The sequence below is a fragment of the Plecotus auritus genome, assembly GCF_963455305.1.
Source record: "Plecotus auritus genome assembly, chromosome: 3".
NCBI classification, from domain to species: domain Eukaryota; kingdom Metazoa; phylum Chordata; class Mammalia; order Chiroptera; family Vespertilionidae; genus Plecotus; species Plecotus auritus.
Window position 1 is genome coordinate 43,120,889 of NC_137772.1, and position 17,005 is coordinate 43,137,893.

General features: G+C 49.5%; 1 protein-coding gene across 2 annotated transcripts in view; it reads left to right on the top strand.

The window, feature by feature from the left end:
- The first annotated feature begins 1,152 nt into the window (after positions 1 to 1,152).
- Positions 1,153 to 17,005, top strand: part of SLC15A1 (solute carrier family 15 member 1) — a 46,131-nt gene continuing 30,278 nt past the window's right edge. The window contains exon 1 of one of the 2 annotated variants that reach the window (XM_080659666.1): positions 1,153 to 1,536. Coding sequence is in view for 1 of the 2 variants with exons in the window: in XM_080659665.1 (XP_080515791.1) it covers positions 1,523 to 1,526 (4 nt within the window). In the remaining variant the exon portion in view is untranslated. The remainder of the gene's footprint in view (positions 1,537 to 17,005) is intronic. The other variant, XM_080659665.1, reaches the window with a different exon arrangement.

The following is a 17,005-nucleotide window of genomic DNA, read 5'->3' on the forward strand; positions in this document are numbered from 1 at the left end:
GGGGGGGTGCGGAGAGAGAAACACCAATTTGTCGTTCCACTTTAGCTGGGCTGCTCTGGTTCTAGAACGTTATGGGAAAGAAGTGAGCTAAGGCAGGGCTGCTGTCAGAGGAAAGGGGCCTTGGGGACAGGTTCAGGGGGTTACCCCAGAAGAGCTGCCGCTGCCCATTGCTCCCCTGATTGCAAGTCTACTGGGTCCCTTAGAGTTTAGGAGATGCACACCAGTGGGGGAAACAGAAGGAGGAGGGGAAGGCGTGGATGTGTTTGGGGGCGTGGAGAACAGGCCCTGGGCCCTTCATCTGGAAGGTTTTAGAAACTGTGAGTTTAGGGCCGTGGTCGGCAAACTGCGGCTCGCGAGCCACATGCGGCTCTTTGGCCCCTTGAGTGTGGCTCTTCCACAAAATACCACAGCCTGGGCGAGTCTATTTTGAAGAAGTGGCGTTAGAAGAAGTTTAAGTTTAAAAAATTTGGCTCTCAAAAGAAATTTCAATCATTGTACTGTTGCTATTTGGCTCTGTTGACTAATGAGTTTGCCGACCACTGGTTAGGGGCAGTCTTAGGTGAGGATCTCAGTAGAAGATTCACCAGCTTTCCAGGCCTGCCCTTTCAGGGTTGTGGTCTCCTCTGGATGGCCAGCACCAGGACAGGGGGTCTAAATCACATGGCCAGCGATATGCCATGGAGGAAAGGCCACCCGCGGGGGAGGTCCCACACCAGTTTTGCCTGTTGTTAGGCACTGGGGCTTTCTGCCCTGGTGACCTTCTGTATCTGCTATAAATTGCTCAACCAGTTTCTTCAGCTATCTGCCTCAGTTTCCCCATCCCACATGCCAAGGAATTTTCCTAGCTTCTCATTCACCTCCCTCAAATGGTAGGTAGAATCCTCCCTCCAGAAATGCCTTCCTGGGCTCACACTCCAGGTACAGCCACACGTGCACACACGTGAAACTGATCAATGTCCCGCCCACTTTTGCTTCCGCATCCAGCAGTGTATTTTCTCAGCGCAGTGGTTTCCAAAGTGGTGACCCCAGCGCAGCAGCATCACCTTAGAACTTGTCAGAAATGCAAATTCTCGGGCCCCACCCCCAACCAGCAACTCAGCAAATAGGGGAGAGGCTGGGAACCTGCGTTTTAAGAAGCCCTCCAGGTGACTCAGATGAGCGCTCACGTTGGAGCGTCCGTAGTCCAGGTTTCCCGCTGCCACCTGCGGCCCTGCCCCTTGCCTCCCCTAAGGGCCTGGGGCGGAATTGAGGAGCCCCGGGCTGAACACGGACAGCGGACAGGTGTCTCTCTGCTGCGGCGCAAGGGGCGCTAACCTCTGCTCCCTGCTATCCTATCGCCCGGCCCCAAGGGTGGAGTCCGCCGCCCAGTCTGCACACCTCCAGCTGCGCAGGTGGCTGGGCAGGGCCTGGAAACCAAGTCATAGGAGCAAGAAGTGAGCTAAGGCAGGGCTGCTGTCAGAGGAAAGGAGTCCCGCCTGGACTCCTCGCTCGCCAGTCGCAAGAAGCCCTTGGAGCCGCCACCATGGGTAAGCAAGGGTGACAGGGCTGGGGCGGGGTCGTCGGGGAGCATGGGCTGCGCGATCGGGGCGCTGCGAAGGGGGCGTCAGGGGTCCAGCCGGGCTGCGACGCTGGTCCCCGCAGTTGTCGGAGGCTCGCGGACCTGCGCGCAGAGCCTGGAGGGCGGGCACCCGGCGCGGGGCAGGGACGCGGCGCCTGGGCTGCAAGCGACGGGGAGTCAGTGGCTCCGGGGAAGTTACCGGGCGGGCGAGGCGTCGCTCTGCCAGGTGGTCTCCTCGCTGCAGAGGCAGAGGGTCCTGCGCGCCCAGACTTAGAGGTTGCAAGAATGAATGCAGTAACTTCGCCGGCCCGCACCTGTTGGGAATCTCAGTCCTTGGTTTCCGCTTGGGCTTGACTGGGTCGTGCGCTTGATGGGGCGCGCAGCAACTTCATCCGCCGTGGGCGCTTAGCGGCTGCCGTCGCACTTCTCTTATCCCCCGGGAGTGCTGCCTGGCCGGAGAGGAACTGGGGCTGGCCCTTTGTGGCCCCTCTTAGCACCCTGCCACCATCCTTAAACTCCAAGAGAAGGCACTGAGGAGGGAGGCTTGTTTCTCCATAGGCTCGGAGTGTCGGCAGAACAGCTAGGAAACAAGTTACCGCTGCCTGCTTCAGAATAAAGCGCTCTGGAATGACTACAGGAGCAAGAGAGCAGGTTCTGGAAGAGACCAGAGATCAGCCAGCCCCCTTCTCCCTCCAACATGGGGGAGCAAGTCGAGTGATTGCCCCTAAGTGGTGCTGTGCAAGGGCCCAGGCAGACCGTGTGGCTTTGGCAGTCCGACTTCCACCTGCCTGCGCTAATGCTCTCCTTCTACCACTTGCTACCTCTATGACTTTGCATCAGTAAATAAAGCTCTTTGGGCCGAAATTCTCAGCCATCAAACAGAAGTATCAGTGCCAGTGCCGACTCAGAGGCTGTGCTGAGGTGTGTAAGAGCGCAGCACCGGTGTGGGCTCCAGAGGCGCACGGTCCCGGCAGTGCCCCGGTTCTGCAGCAGCAGTACTGAGCGCTTCCCACCGAGGGGCTTGGAGTTGTGGCTGACAGCTGTTCCAGAGGCTGCGCGCTCTCCGGTGCGGGCTGTCAGCAGGTGCGCTTCCCAGGCCGCTGCCTCCTGGGCTAGAGTTCTGGATCCCAACTCAACCACCATTCGCTTGTCAGTCCGGTGAACTTTTCTGGGAGGTGCTCTGAGCGTTTGTGTCCCTCCGTAGCTGGCTAATACCTGCGAAGCATCTGTTCTGCATTACAACTCCCCTAAGAGTTCCAATCAGGAGAGCTGACTGGGGAATAAACACAGCTTTTGAAGCGTAGCCCCAGTGAATTGACTCTTTCCAGTTTGCAAATTGGTCCTTAAGTGGGTGTTTTTTTGTTTTTTGTTTTTGCAACTGAGTTTGGCGTAGCGTGTGAGTAGCTACAAAATGTTTACATGCAGACACCAGTTTACTCAAGTCCTACATTTTCCATATCTGGGTTTAGTAAGTGAAACAGATCATTAGAAAATGTTTTTAGTAAAGAACTAGCAGTAACTTCCCCTCTTAAGAACAGACCTTTGGTGCTTAGATTATGACAAGTGGTTTCAGATCCCCTGGTGACTGAAAGGGGAACCGCTGGAAGAGTTGGTGAGCGCCGCCCGAGGGAGAAAGGCAGGAAACGGAGCAGAGAAAAATGTTTGCTTTGAGCTGATTTCCTCTCCTGTCATTGGAGCAAATTTTGACGCCAGGTTCTTTCACTCGAAAAAAATGGAGAGGCAGGAGTTATGACCAAATAGAAAAGTGAGGGCTGGAAGAGTCGGAACTGTACCATTGAGGCATTAGTTAGACTTAGTAACACAAGCACAGGGATACACAGAAATGAACGGGATAGAAATTGCTTTGGGGGTGAGCTAAGCTGGCTGCAGGATCTGGTTAGAATCTTAAACTGCCAACCAACCCTTTGTCGGCAAACCTTTCTTGGAAAGGGCCAGAGAGTCAATATTTTCTGCTTTGGGGGCCTTACAGTCTCCATGGCAATGACTCAACTCCACCCTTGTAGTTCAAAATATGTAAACAAATGGGAGGAGCTGTGTTCTAATAAAACTTTATGGGCACGGAAATTTGAATTTTATGTAATTTTCATGTGTCACAATATAGCCTTTAAAAACTGTTTCTTCATTATTTAAAAATGTAGAAACCATTCTTAGCTTGCAAGCCGTGCAAAACCAGGTGGTGAGCCGGATTTGGCCTGTAAGCCATAGTGTGCCGACCCTTGTTTTAAAGTATGGATGTGCAGCCCTAGCTGGTTTGGCTCAGTGGATAGAGCCTTGCCCTGCAGACTAAAGGGTCCCGGGTTCGATTCCAGTCAAGGGCACATGCCCGGTTGCAGGCTCAATCCCAGTAGGGGGCATGCAGGAGGCAGCTGATCAATGATTCTCTCTCATCGTTGATGTTTCTCTCTCTCCCTCTCCCTTCCTCTCTGAAATCAATAAAAACATACTTTAAAAAAATAAAGTATGGGTGTGCTGATTGGAGCTGAGGGTGGAGAGAGGGTCCGTTTCCCAAGGGCTGTCTTGTGCAGTCAGGTCTCAGGATGGCCAAGAACCTCTCAAGTGACTGAGAGCCACCGCGGAGACCTTTGTGGGCGCTGAGATGCTTTGATTGAAGATTTTGAATATTCGATCTCTCCTCTCACCCCACCCCATTCCCTTACCCAGAGTTCGAGTTGTTGCTATAGCAAATTACTTTGGTCTGAAAAACCATAATAGATCCTGCTCTCACTTGCCACATATTTGACTTTGAAAATTAAATATGAGGAGGACTCAAGTTCTATGAAGCAAGCTCCTGTCTCTCTCTCCCAGGGCCTCCAGCTGATTCGAGAAATTCACTCACTTAATGAAGGGTACTTTATTATGTTCCTGCCCCTCGCACCCCTCAAACCACCCCCCCCCCAACTTTTAGCCTCCTGCTGGCCTTGTATGGGATTCTGGTGAGTTTTGCAAGTGGGCCTCCTGCCTGAGCATAAAATGATGGACTAGCCTGAAAGGTGCTGTGAACCTGGCCAGTTGTAAATCCTTCCGCATTCTCTCCTCTTTCTAGAGGCTCTTGGGTAAACCAAAGAACAATGCTCAGGTCACAGGGCAGCTGGCACTCCTACTACAGGTGGCACGTGTACAGCTAGAGGCTGAGATTGCTCCACACCAAAGGTGGCCTTGGGCATCTGATCCATGGGAGAACCTTCCTCCCAGACACACAAAGAGAGGACTGACATTGTTTCCTCCATGCTGCTATGACTCTGTCAGTGGTTTTCAGACTGCAGCATGCATCAGGATCCCCTGAGTGAGGGCTTATTCTGACAGGTTGCCCGGCCTTATCCCTAGACTGTCTGTGTCCGTAGGTCTAGGGCAGGGCTTCAGGATTAGTGTTTGCACAAGTTCCCAGGAGCTGCTGCTGGGCCAGGACCGCACTTTGAGAATCACTGCTCTAAATGACAGGCTCTCCCCACATCCAAACGTTGCCACCGTGCCCCCAAATGAAATCATGGCTCGTGCAGTCTGGCCCCTGGCTTGCCCAGGATGATCAAGTTTGGGGTAAATTAGCAGCTAGGATTTGAAAATTAGCTTGCAGAGGCTAAGAACATAGAGTAGAAAAGCATAGAAGTGATGAATCATGTGGCCCAGCAAAGGCTGCCGGGGGCAGGCCTACATTCCTTAAATATGTGTGCAGGTATTTCATTATCATGTGAAGATATAAAATAGTCCTGCCTTGAAGAAACACATATCCTCAGGGGTAGGAACACCCTCGCCCATACACATTTTTCTTTTCTTTTCTTTTTTTAAATATATTTTATTGATTTATTTACAGAGAGGAAGGGAGAGGGATAGCGAGTTTGAAACATCGATGAGAGAGAAACATCGATCAGCTGCCTCCTGCACACCTCCTCCTGGGGATGTGCCCACAACCAAGGTACATGCCCTTGACCGGATCGAACCTGGGACCCTTCAGTCCACAGGCCAATGCTCTATCCACTGAGCCAAAATGGTTAGGGCCCATACACTTTTTTCCATACTGTGTTATAGTTGAGGTGCATGACGTATCATAAGACCAGTGAAAGCAGCAGCTAACAGTGGCTTGTCAGAGTTGGAGGATTTGCCACCTTAATGCTAAATTTTTCCATAGTCCTTCATACCTCTGCACAATGTCCTGAGTGGAATTATTCCATTTTTGCTTTACGTGGATTTTTTTATGAATGATTTTCCTGCTGCCCTTTGAGTTTCTGAAAAGCAGAGAACAGATGGAGAGGTTAGTCAATGGGCTAGCTGAGCTAGCAGGAAAGCTCACGAGTGAGAGAGACCATTGTCGGGGAATGAATGGAAGCACGGGACTGGGACTCCACAGCCAGCTGTGTTCCCTCTCAGGGGAGCTCTAGGAGACAGTTGCATCTTGATTTCATCCCTGGCAGGAGAGAAAGTAGGTAGGTGTCCCAAGTGAGCTGACAGGGAAATAAAAACAAGGGTGGAATCTGAGGGACATTCCACGTTCCTCCATGAGGATGATGAAAGAAGGAGAGCAGTATTGTCAGCAGATGAGAACATTGACTCAGACTGGGGTTGCAACACAAAGAACCAGAGAATCATTGTTTTGCAACTTCATGCCTTGGCTTCAGAGGCCAGAAATATATCACTGAGGAAACCACGGGGTCGTCTCATGCGGCTGATGTGAACGGGGCTGTGTCACACGGGCTGGGCCATGCTTCTGCTCGCTGCTGAGATTGGGTACAAGTGCAGCTACAGTCCACAGGCAGCACAGAGCTAAAGGGCGGTCTCAGCGGTCGGAAGTAATCACAGTGAAGGGGAAGGGATCGGATCTTCACAGATGCTCCTACGAAGAGAGGAAGATTTAATTACTCCAGATTGGAAACCAACCAAGGCCTCCCACTGGGCTGCTGAAAGGAGTCTGTCATTGGGTGAGGGTGTAAGGTCATCAGTTATTGTGTGGGGCTTGTGAAACTGAGCACATAACCAAATGAAAATGTGGTTTGAGAATCAGGCTTGAGATCAGAAAATTCACAAAATGTACTTACATAACACAAGTCATTGAAAGCTCTCATGCCAAGCATTTAAAACTCCTACAATCTGCCTCAAGTGGGAAGATTTTGTTATAAAAGCTATTAGGACATATCAGGAGGTACATCTGAGATGTTCTTGGAGGAACAAACCTTTTTCCCAATTAGTCAACACACATAAACTCACATGGTGTGTTTCCTGAGGCTACTGTAAGAAATGTACCACAAATTGAGTGGTTTAAGACAATAGAAATGTATTCTCTCGTAATTCTGGAGGTTGGAAGTCCAAAATCCAGGTGTTGGCAGGGCCATGCTGGCTCTGAAAGCTCCAGGGGAGAATCGGTTCCCATGCCTTCTTCTTAGCTTCTGGGGTTGCTGCCCATCCTTGGCATTCCTTGGCTACACCACTCTGACCCCTGCCTCCATGGTCACCTGGCCCCTTCTCCTGTCTGTGTCTTCACCTCGTCTCCCCTCCATGCATATCTGCCTTCATATGCTGTCTTCTTAGCTTAGGAGGACACCATCCTATTGGATTAAAGACCCACTCTACTCTGGTCATTTGCCTGAAATGACTGCATTTCAAATAAGGTCACGTTCTGAGATTCTGAGAAGGAAATGAGTTTTGTGGGGGACATCCTCTCCAACCCAGTACACATGGTAATAGAAAAGGTCCTTTCTGAAATACTTGTATCTCTTACACATAACTTTAGGTAGGGAACATTCTTAGTGTGTAAGGATGAGCGTATTGTAGCAGCATCCTCAACTTTGGGGCTACATTTGTCTCCCCCAGCATGGCAGGTAAACCTATCTGCTAATAGTTCTGATCCATCCTAAACAACAATCTGTTTAATAACATAATAAGTGTGTGGAAAACACACCCCTCCCCCATGTGTAATAGTAGGTGAATCAGAAATGCTCACAGCGATGTCATAGACTCAAGGTAATTTACCTCAAATTAATTCTAAAACTTACGTGCATGCTCTGTTGGTATTGTAGTGTGCATCTGTGGATAAAGTTTCCAGGCAACACTTAGCTATGGATAATATTTAAACTTTTTTATAGCTTTTTCTTCTACGTATGCTCATTTTAAAATTACAAGACTGGAAAAAATTAGTCACCTAATACTTCCATGGAGAGTTGTTAGGTAATATGTAACAAAATTTAAAATATACAAATGTTTCACCAGCATTCTGCTTCTAGAAATGTCTTATAGGAAGACTCATGATAGGACGGAGGCATGTGCAGTCTAAATATCAACTGGGGAGAAATGTACGTTCCGTGCATAGCTTTGCAGTCTAACTTCCTGCTTACTGTGATCATAAAGCAAATTTTCTAGCCACGATTTCACATCTAAGAGTAAAAATATCTTTGTCTCTAATATTTAGGTCTCCAACTTAATTGCCTCCAAAACAATCCCTCAAAGGACCAAGAGATTGGTTCCTTTTGATTTAGTGACACTTGCGTGTCTTGGTATTGTTTTCTCCGCCAATATACAATATTACCAGGGCTGCTACGAACTCCCTCTTCAGTATTGTGTGTTGGGTGTGTGCAGCTGGCTGTGATGGGAGGGTGTTGTTCCAGAGGCTGACAGCTGCTTCCCTTCTTGTTCTGTTCTCTCATTCCCTTTCAGAGCCGGCCCTGAGGATGTCTGGCTTCTTGATCTGAGCATAGATTTGTTTATTCACTTCCAGCAGTCATAGCATTTAAAGTAAACCTAGCTCAGTGGGGGTAAGGGGGAGAGATCAACCAAAGGACTTATATGCATGCACATAAGCCTAATCAATGGACACAGACAACAGGGGGGTGGGGCATGAATGGGAGGTGGGGGGTAATGGGGGAATATGGACACATATGTAATACCTTAATCAATAAAGAAATTTTAAAAATAAAATAAAAAGAAGCTGGAAAAAAAATAAATAAAGTAAGCCTAGCTCGAAGTTCAGAATAAAGGATGTTCTAAATAAAGGAATGTCCAGGTGTAGATAAAGGACTTAACTTGGAGAGCAAGGGCGCCTTCCTACCAACCATCTTGCTGAAGTAGCTGAGGCAGAGCTTAAGCCTGTGCCTGGATCTTTCTGTTTTGCATGACAGCTTATTGCATATTAACTCCTAGCACCCTCTAGCCTGGCTGCCCTTTCCCTGAACTGAGGAACAAACAATCTCTGGGCATATCTGAAGCTGGTCGGATCCTGAGGCCCGTAAGGATCATTTTTTTCTGAAAGAGAATAGAAATGGCGGTCAGTGGTGCACATCTTTGGTTATGGAAGCAATGATAAAAGTCATAGTTATTTATAAAACTATCAAAGGCAGCTATATGGGCCTCTAAGCCTATCACTTTGGACAATCCTGTGTAGAAATCTTTTTAAAAGGAGAATATCTGTAACCACAGCCATAGATTGAGCACTACAGGTGCTCTCTGGATGTTATAGGTTGAATTGTGGGGCCCCCCCCGGCCCCCCAAATTCATGTGCTGAAGTTCTAGCCCCTGGTACCTCAGAACGTGACCTTGTTTGAAAATGAGGTCATCGTAGATATAATCGGTTTAGATGAGGTCATTCTGGAGTAGGTGGGCCCGTAATGTAATCCAATGTGACTGGTGTCCTCATGAAAAGGGGAAATTTGGACACCAACACACACACGGGAGAAGGCCCATGAGGATGAAGGCAGAGATGGGGCATGTTCCTCCATGTCAAAGAACATCAAAGATGGCCAGTAAGCCCCGGAAGCTAGGGAAGAGGCCTGCAATAGATTCTCCCTCACAGCCCTCGGGAGGAACCAGCCCTGCGCACACCTTGACCTTGGATTTCCAGCCTCTAGAACTGCGGGCCAATAAATTTCCATTGTTTTCAGCCACCCTGTTTGTGGTACTTTGTTACGGCAGCCCCAGCAAACCCATGTGCCGACCAAGAGCGGCCTCCCTCAGTCCTGCCCAGTGGGCCCCAAACTGAGGGATGAGGTGGGTTAAAGAAAGGCAAAGGCATGGCTATCAGACACATGCAGGATGAGGCCAGGGCAAGGCCTAGCTGATGGATGGCTAAAGACACTCAAGGCAGTTTGTTACTCACACGGCAACGGAAGGCTGGGCAAAGGTGCCACCTCGCTGTGGGCCCTGTTCCCACAACCCATCATGAGATACCCCGTTGCTGAGAAGCTACGCCAGACGGTAGCCAAATGGTTTTACATTCTGTATCTGTCTTCCTGGGGGGCAAGACAGAGAGCCCCGTCCTCCTCAGCAGGGCTCGCGCCTTTGCCTGCATGGCCTGTGTGGGTACGAGCAAGGTCACCAGTGGCCCAGAGCGCAGCCGTCCCCTGCAGTGGCATCATGCCGAAGTCATTTGATAAAACCTATGCTGTCCCATTAGCACTGATTTCCCCACACTTCTAAAGTAGCTTCATGTTGTTGGGGTTTAGCTGACACTCTTAGTTCTCAGAGGACTGATCATTCATTTGCTTTCAGCAAATGGTACAGTAAGACAGCCCATGGCCAGATTCGTGTGGCATGCTGATGACCATACACCAGTGTGTTCCCTGTTTATGTAGCTACTTGTTGATGTATCAAGGAAAAAATAGATTCTCTCGTGGTAGGGAAGAAGGTAGTTGAGGAAAGGGGTCCATTTCTATTAAAAAAAAATTACACTCACACAATTGAAAGATGGGCAGGGCCACCGTCCATAGAGGGGCCCCAGGGCCTGGGATGCAGCCCTTGCTCCATTGCCAAGCAATGCATCCACCCGGGGCACCTTTGCTTCTTGGCGCCAAGCCACTGTCCACTCGTCAGCCACACCTCCCAGGGCAGCAGCTGGCCTGCAAGATCACAGTTTCCTAATGCCTAGCAAAGTGCCATATGGACTAGCAGGAACCCTGAGGGTGGGAAATGTGGCAGAACATTCACATAAGGGGGGAAAGTCGCCAAGTCAGGCAAGAAACAGCCTCAAGGAGAGCCACTGAAGAACCAAGGGCTGGTGACAAGCCCAAAACCGGTTCTTGAGTTAACCTGACGGCTGGTCTGGAAGAAAAAAAGCACATTTCTCCTCTTAATCGAAGCTGATCAAGTGTGTGTGTGTGTGTGTGTGTGTGTGTGTGTGTGTGTGTGTGTGTGTGTGTGTTTGGGGGAGGAGGGGGGCGGGAATCAAACCAAGTGTGCTACACAAGGTACCCAAGCTCCTTCCTCTTCCCCTTGCCCCCGTCCCCATCCCTCGCCCCAGGTCAGCCACAGCTACGCCTCGGGCATATCCTTAGGCTCTTTTTGAAGTGGTACACACTATTTTCTCCAAAAAAGAAAAATAGTATATGCAGCTCTGTAACATTTTTCAAAAATCAAAGCAACTTGCTCTGTCAGGGGCAGTTGTAAAGAGACTAAAGCTACCCAAGAGGGGAAGAGAGTATCTGGGAGGCTGAGGGGGCAGGTGGGGTGCTAACTGCCCTAATGGTGCAGACAGCTGTGAAGAGCCTGGCGTGGAGCGAGAAGTCCTGTGCCTTCCTCCGTGTGGGGTGCAGGAAGGCAGAAGGCAGGAGCCGAAGGGCTTCGCATGCTGTGCCCAGCAGCAGGTCTGACCCTGCAGGCAGCAGAGAGCCAGCCAGGCTAGAGAGCAGTCCTGAAAGGCTCCATCTCGGGAAGCTCAGGGTGGACAGGACACCGGAAAGTAAGACAAGACAGAGCCTCAGAAAGCAGGAAGAGCAGGATCACCTCAGAGGAGCTGATCACCTGGATAGAAGCCACTTGGTGTGCACACCTTCGCCTCAGGCCCTTTTCTTTACGCCCCAGTGTCACTCCAGAACAGAGTCCTCCCAACCCCCCAACCACAGCACGTGGGGCATCAGCAGGAGGGCTTGATAGCATGCAGAGAGGCAGGCCCCGCCCTCAAAGTTTCTAATTAGGCAGGTTTGGGATGGACCTGAGAGTTTGCATTTCTGATGAGTTCCCAGGTATAGCTGCTGGTCCAGAGACCCCACTCTGAGAACCAGTGCCCTGGGGAATTAGAAATGACCCTTAAATCCCTCCAGCTACCCAGGAGTCACACACTGTAGTCTGCCGATCAGAGAAGCAGCTGGGTTGAGAAGCTGCGCCTGCTGCTATGGCTTGTACTTGAGAAGACTGACTTTTCTCTGTCCTAATCTCCATGCCTGAAGTTCCCAGGGTGACATCAGAAGGACCTTCTGCTTTTGAATGTGAGCAACCCTGGAGGAGACTATCTTTCTTTGAGAGCCTTCTCACCCCGGCCAAGGCTCTCCATAGAAAATTCTTGTCCATATTTTCATTTTAAGTCAATTCATTCCAAACAGCCATCCATCCTACCCAGCGGTCTTCATGGCACTCAGTGAATAGCAAACCTCATGTAGACTCTGTCTGATAAATCAACTTGCAAAGAAGGTGAAGGAGAAGGGGTCCCATGGTTAAGTGCTTTGAACAAAGCCGTGTGGCTAGGAAGAATGTCTCCATGCTGCAGTTCAACCTCCCTGTTTCCAAGGCCCACATCCTTTCTTCTGTTAGCTACAGGGGCAATGTATCTAACAGAAACCACTTAGGCTAAGAGCAAGGCTATATTCTAGCAGAAGCCGCTGCATTCTCTGGGCTCTCACATAACCTACTTTGTAAGGCACTTGCATGGCCTAAAGCATGAGTGGGGAACGTCCAGCCCCCGGGCTGTATAATGCCCACAAAATCATTTGGTCTGGCCCTGCCAAGGCACTAGGGGTGAGTTAACTAAATGTTTGACCACATATAGCAGGCTAACTTTTAAGTTGGTCATTTGGTATGGCCCGAGAATGATGTTATAAATATCCAAATGGCCCTTGGCAGAAAAAAGGTTCCCCACCCCTGACCTAAAGGAACAACGATCAACCTATTTTAATCCTGGTTGATGGAACCATTTGCAGACCACTCCTGCTTGGCAGCAGCCCCGCATTAGACATGGAGAGCGGAGGGTCAGTAACCTGCAGAAGGTAGCAGCGCTCACACAGGTTCTGCCAAATCGCATCAACAAGGCAGTCGCCAGGTGTGGACTTCCAAGGCCCCAGGTAGAAAATGTAGCTGGGTGGGGGGTGGGGGGGAGCGGCAGGGAGGGATTATGAAAAGGACATTCTGCCAACAAATAAAACTGCTAGGAAGTTTGAGACTTGGTTCTATGTAAATAGTGATTAAAAACCTGTTTACAAAGCTTAAGGCAAACCCATGCGTTATTTGCAATTGTTGTTGTAACAAATTAGCACAAAGTTAGTGGCTTAAAATGACACAGATTGATTATCTTACAGTTGTGGAGGTCAGAAGTCTACATGGGTCTCACTGAGCTAAAACCAAGGCGTCATCAGGGCCAAGTTCCCTCTGGAGGCTCCAGGGGAGAATCCATTTCCTTGTCTTTTTTAGCTCCTAGAGGCGCCACATTTCTTGTCCTGGTGGCCTGCCAGCAATGGCCATCGCTCCGGCCTCTGCTTCCTTCCTCACATCTCCTCCTCTGACTCTTTCAAGGACCCTCATGATCACATTGGGGCCACAGCCAATCCAGGATGAACCCCCATCTCAAGGTCTTAAATGAGTCACATCTGCAAAGTCCCTTTGCCATGGAAGGTAACAGGGCCACAAGTTCAAGGGAGTAGGACATGGACAGCTCGGGGGCACCACTGCTCTGCCTACCACACCCTGCAACTTCAGAAACATCGTCTCTAACACATCCAGCATCGCTTACAGTATTCCCTCCGTTTCCTTCCTGGTAATGATAGGGAACACTTTTCTCCTCTCTTAGACTTTAGCAAAGTGCTTCATCCCTTCTCTTCCCACGTCCAAAGACTAGAAACTCACTCTTTACACCCATCGTGGCATTGAGGGTGTTCTTAATGTCTAGGTAACAAACCATAAGTTCGTATTTCCACCCCTACATGGTTCCAAATATGGAATGTGCTTTGTTAGACAGTCGGAAATACCCACCATAATGGAGAGATTTCATTAAGTAATGGGAAGTGATTAGATGGTCTTTCTTGTTTTTTCCTGCTGTTCCCCCCAAGTCAGCAATCATAGAAATCTATCATGTACATTTATTTTATTAGATTCTTTAGCCAAAAGGAAGACAAAAGCACTGCTGGGCCTAGAAACAATAAGAACAGGCCTTGACTCAGTGGCTGCTCTGGGCCCCGTGCTGACCAAGTGAGCTCATGGTGAGCCTGATTCTAAACTGTCTTACTCACACCATCAGTTAAATCCAGGTGACCCGTGAATGATGCTAGAAACATCAGACCGCTCCACTATGCTGATTCGATGCCAAGAACAGACACAATTGTACCAAAGTAAACAGACTCTTGTGACTGAGCTGAAATTTGAGTTCAGACTTAAGACTCACCCTACACATGATGTCCACTTTCTAAGATAGCAATCCTGTTGACACAGGTGAATAAAGATTTTTTAAAAAAATGCTGACTGCAGTATCACATCCAGTAAACAATGCTGAATTCTGCAGGAGAAGAGTTTGCCAGCCTCTGTCCAGCAGTGCACACCTTTGGAACGCACACCTGCCAAAGATTGGAAAGCTTCCTGAGCGATGACTGGGGACTCAGATTTTCTCTTGTGTGACTTTAGAAATTTCATTTTCCATAATGTAGTTCTGGGTGCGATGGTTGCAACAAGACCTAAGCTCTCTGATTGTTTTGGTCTTTTTTTCTATAACACTATTTATGTTGGAAGTGAACAAAACCTGTGACATTATTATTTAGCAGTAATCAGTGTTAAATAATATTTAGCAAAGTCTTTCCCTGGAAACCAAAATTCCGAGAAATCTGCAAAAGGAAGGCTTGCAGGGAAGCCTCAGGCTCTCTCTGCTGAGTTTGGGTGTTCATACCTCCCTCCTGCTTTCCTAGAGAAGGTTGGAGCCCATGTGGGTGTCACTCCCTGCTGTGCCTGGTCTGTGGGAGACAGTGGTAAGACCACATTATATGAAGTCTTATTAGGCGGAGCATTGTACGGTCCTGCCACGTCCCCATATACTGTAAGTCCTCAAGCAGATGAGACACCACTACAATGAAACTGGGCTCCGAATACCGCCAGAGGCCTTTACAAAAGCATGGGTCCTTTTATTTCCCTGGGGAGTGGCGCTCTCCCCAGTCCGGTGATGAAATCTGACTTGTGGGCTGTGTCAGTCGTGGTCCCATCAGGAACAAATGCCATACTCAAAATAGGAGCATTTGTTTAAAAAGACTAATTAGGAAAGACTGATTATGGGAACCAGACATGATAGTGCAGGAACCCGGAGTCATGACCCCATTGTTACCACCCCCGGAAAGTCATACAAAACAGTGACCAAGCCCCGGAAGGAGAGAGCCACGTGGAAAGTGTCAACTTCAGAGAAGCGGTGTGGGTCACTTGAGGACACAGCAGTCTCAGGTGACCTTTCTGAGAAGGAGCCAGGAAAAGGAACACCTGACCCTCTGATCTCCTGCCGGAGCTCCCCACCGGCAAAACCATATGGGGAATCGGGAGGACAAGGGGGGACACTGATGAAATCCGTGCAGGTCAGCCTCATGGGCAGAGGGTGGCTAGCAGGCCTGGAGGGCCAATGGAACTAGCGAGTGGCAGAGCCAGGGTCTGAACATGGTGCTTGATGACCGATACCACTGGTTCTTTGGGGGACATATTCATTCAACAAACATTTAGTATCCCCTCTGGAAAGCAGCGTGCGAGGTGCTGAGGACTCTTAGGTAGTAGCATCTCCTGCTGAACGCCATGTCAAGCCCTGGCTGGGGCTTTCACGCGGGGCACTCACAGCGGTCCTGTAAGGTGGGTGGCCTTATCTTCATCTGATAGGCAGCCTGTCCGAGGAAAGATGGGCTCACAAAGTCACAGCTGGGCGGGGATTCAATCACATGTCTGGCCCGTGCCCGCATTCTTCACATGATGCCCCTCAAAGCAGCCCATCCCCACTTTCATGGGCAAGAAGAGCTTGGAATCGGGGTCCTGTGAGACCAGACAGTTTATTGCCCTCCTTGGGACAAGGACTAAAATAGCATCACTGTTCTTACCTGGGCACAAGTGAGACCATCTGGTGTGCGGCCGTGCTGCGCTGGAGAAGTGCAAATGCCCACAGACAGCATGACCAGAATCGGGAAGTAAGGCCCCACCCGATGCGTGGGTGAAGGCCTGGAAGACCACGTGGGTCTCAGCCCAAAGCAGAGTTCCTCAGGCAGTTTTGTTTCTTGTGGGATGGGCCCTGGATTTGCACATAATGAAAATACAAGGTGGCAGATGGGAGAGGAAGGGCCCTGAATGGGGAACCGTGTGAGAGTTTGAGGTGGGGAGGCTTGGTGGAGAATTCTGTGTGCTGAGCAGCTTCTATATTCAGTTCCTGCTCCGAACTGGCACAGAAGGATCTGTCTGGGTCTCAGGGCCAGAGAAGTGGCAAAACTTATTTATGTAGATCAATCGGGCAACTCAACATCACAGCTCACCTGTGGTTCTCAAAGTGGGGTCCCTGGACCTGTGTAGCAACATCACCTTAGAACTTGTTAGAAATACAAACTCAATGGGCCATCCCAGACCTACAGAGACAGCAACTCTGGGCGTGGGGTCCAGCAACCAGTTCTCATAAGCCCTCAGGGTCATCCTGAGGCACACTTCAGTTTGAGAACCACTGCTGGGGGGTCACTCATTCCTAATAGAGGAGGAGGGACTGCTCAGGGGACCCTAATAGCACAGAACTCTAAGATGTGGTCAATGGGGTCTGAGAGGAGAAGGGAGATGATTCCCCATGGAAAGGGGCCTAGCATTCCCCATGGAAAGGGGCCTTCTTTCTATACTAACACTGGGCAATGCGTTAGAATAGAAAGAAGCACGAGGAAATGTTAAGACTTGAGACAAGACTATGGGTTAAATCTTGTCAAAATTCAGGGGAGACACAGGAGCAGGGGCTGGGCAACAGGGATGAAGGGCACTAAGTTTAGAAGATGGTCAATGGCACGTGGTTTGTACCAACTCACTTGGATTCTGACCCTTTGTCTTTTTGCTCTTCTAACAATGGGCCCTGCTCCGGTAGGTATTGGAAAAGTGGAGATGGACAGCACAAGATTCTTCCCTAAAGTGGAGGCAAAAATATAAGCTGTTATTGCATTGCGGCAGCATAGGAGGTCAGAGAAGGCTTCATGAAGGGAAGGAGGGCATACAAGGAGCATTCCTGGCAAAGGATTTGCTGTTTTGTGCATGAAGGACTTTGGGTGGGTACACACCGGTTCAGTGAACAAATGGTTGGGTATTGTGGGAGCCCTCTCTGCCTGGGAAGGGGCTGGAAGGAGGGTGGGCCCAGGTAACAAGAATGCTGATTGAACCCTCAGTGTTTTAAGTACCCTTAAGCATTTTATATTTCCATTATTTAATCCTCACCAAATCTGCTGACCTTGTGAGATAGTAAAGAACATGCTAAAAGTCTGAATTTTATCCTGT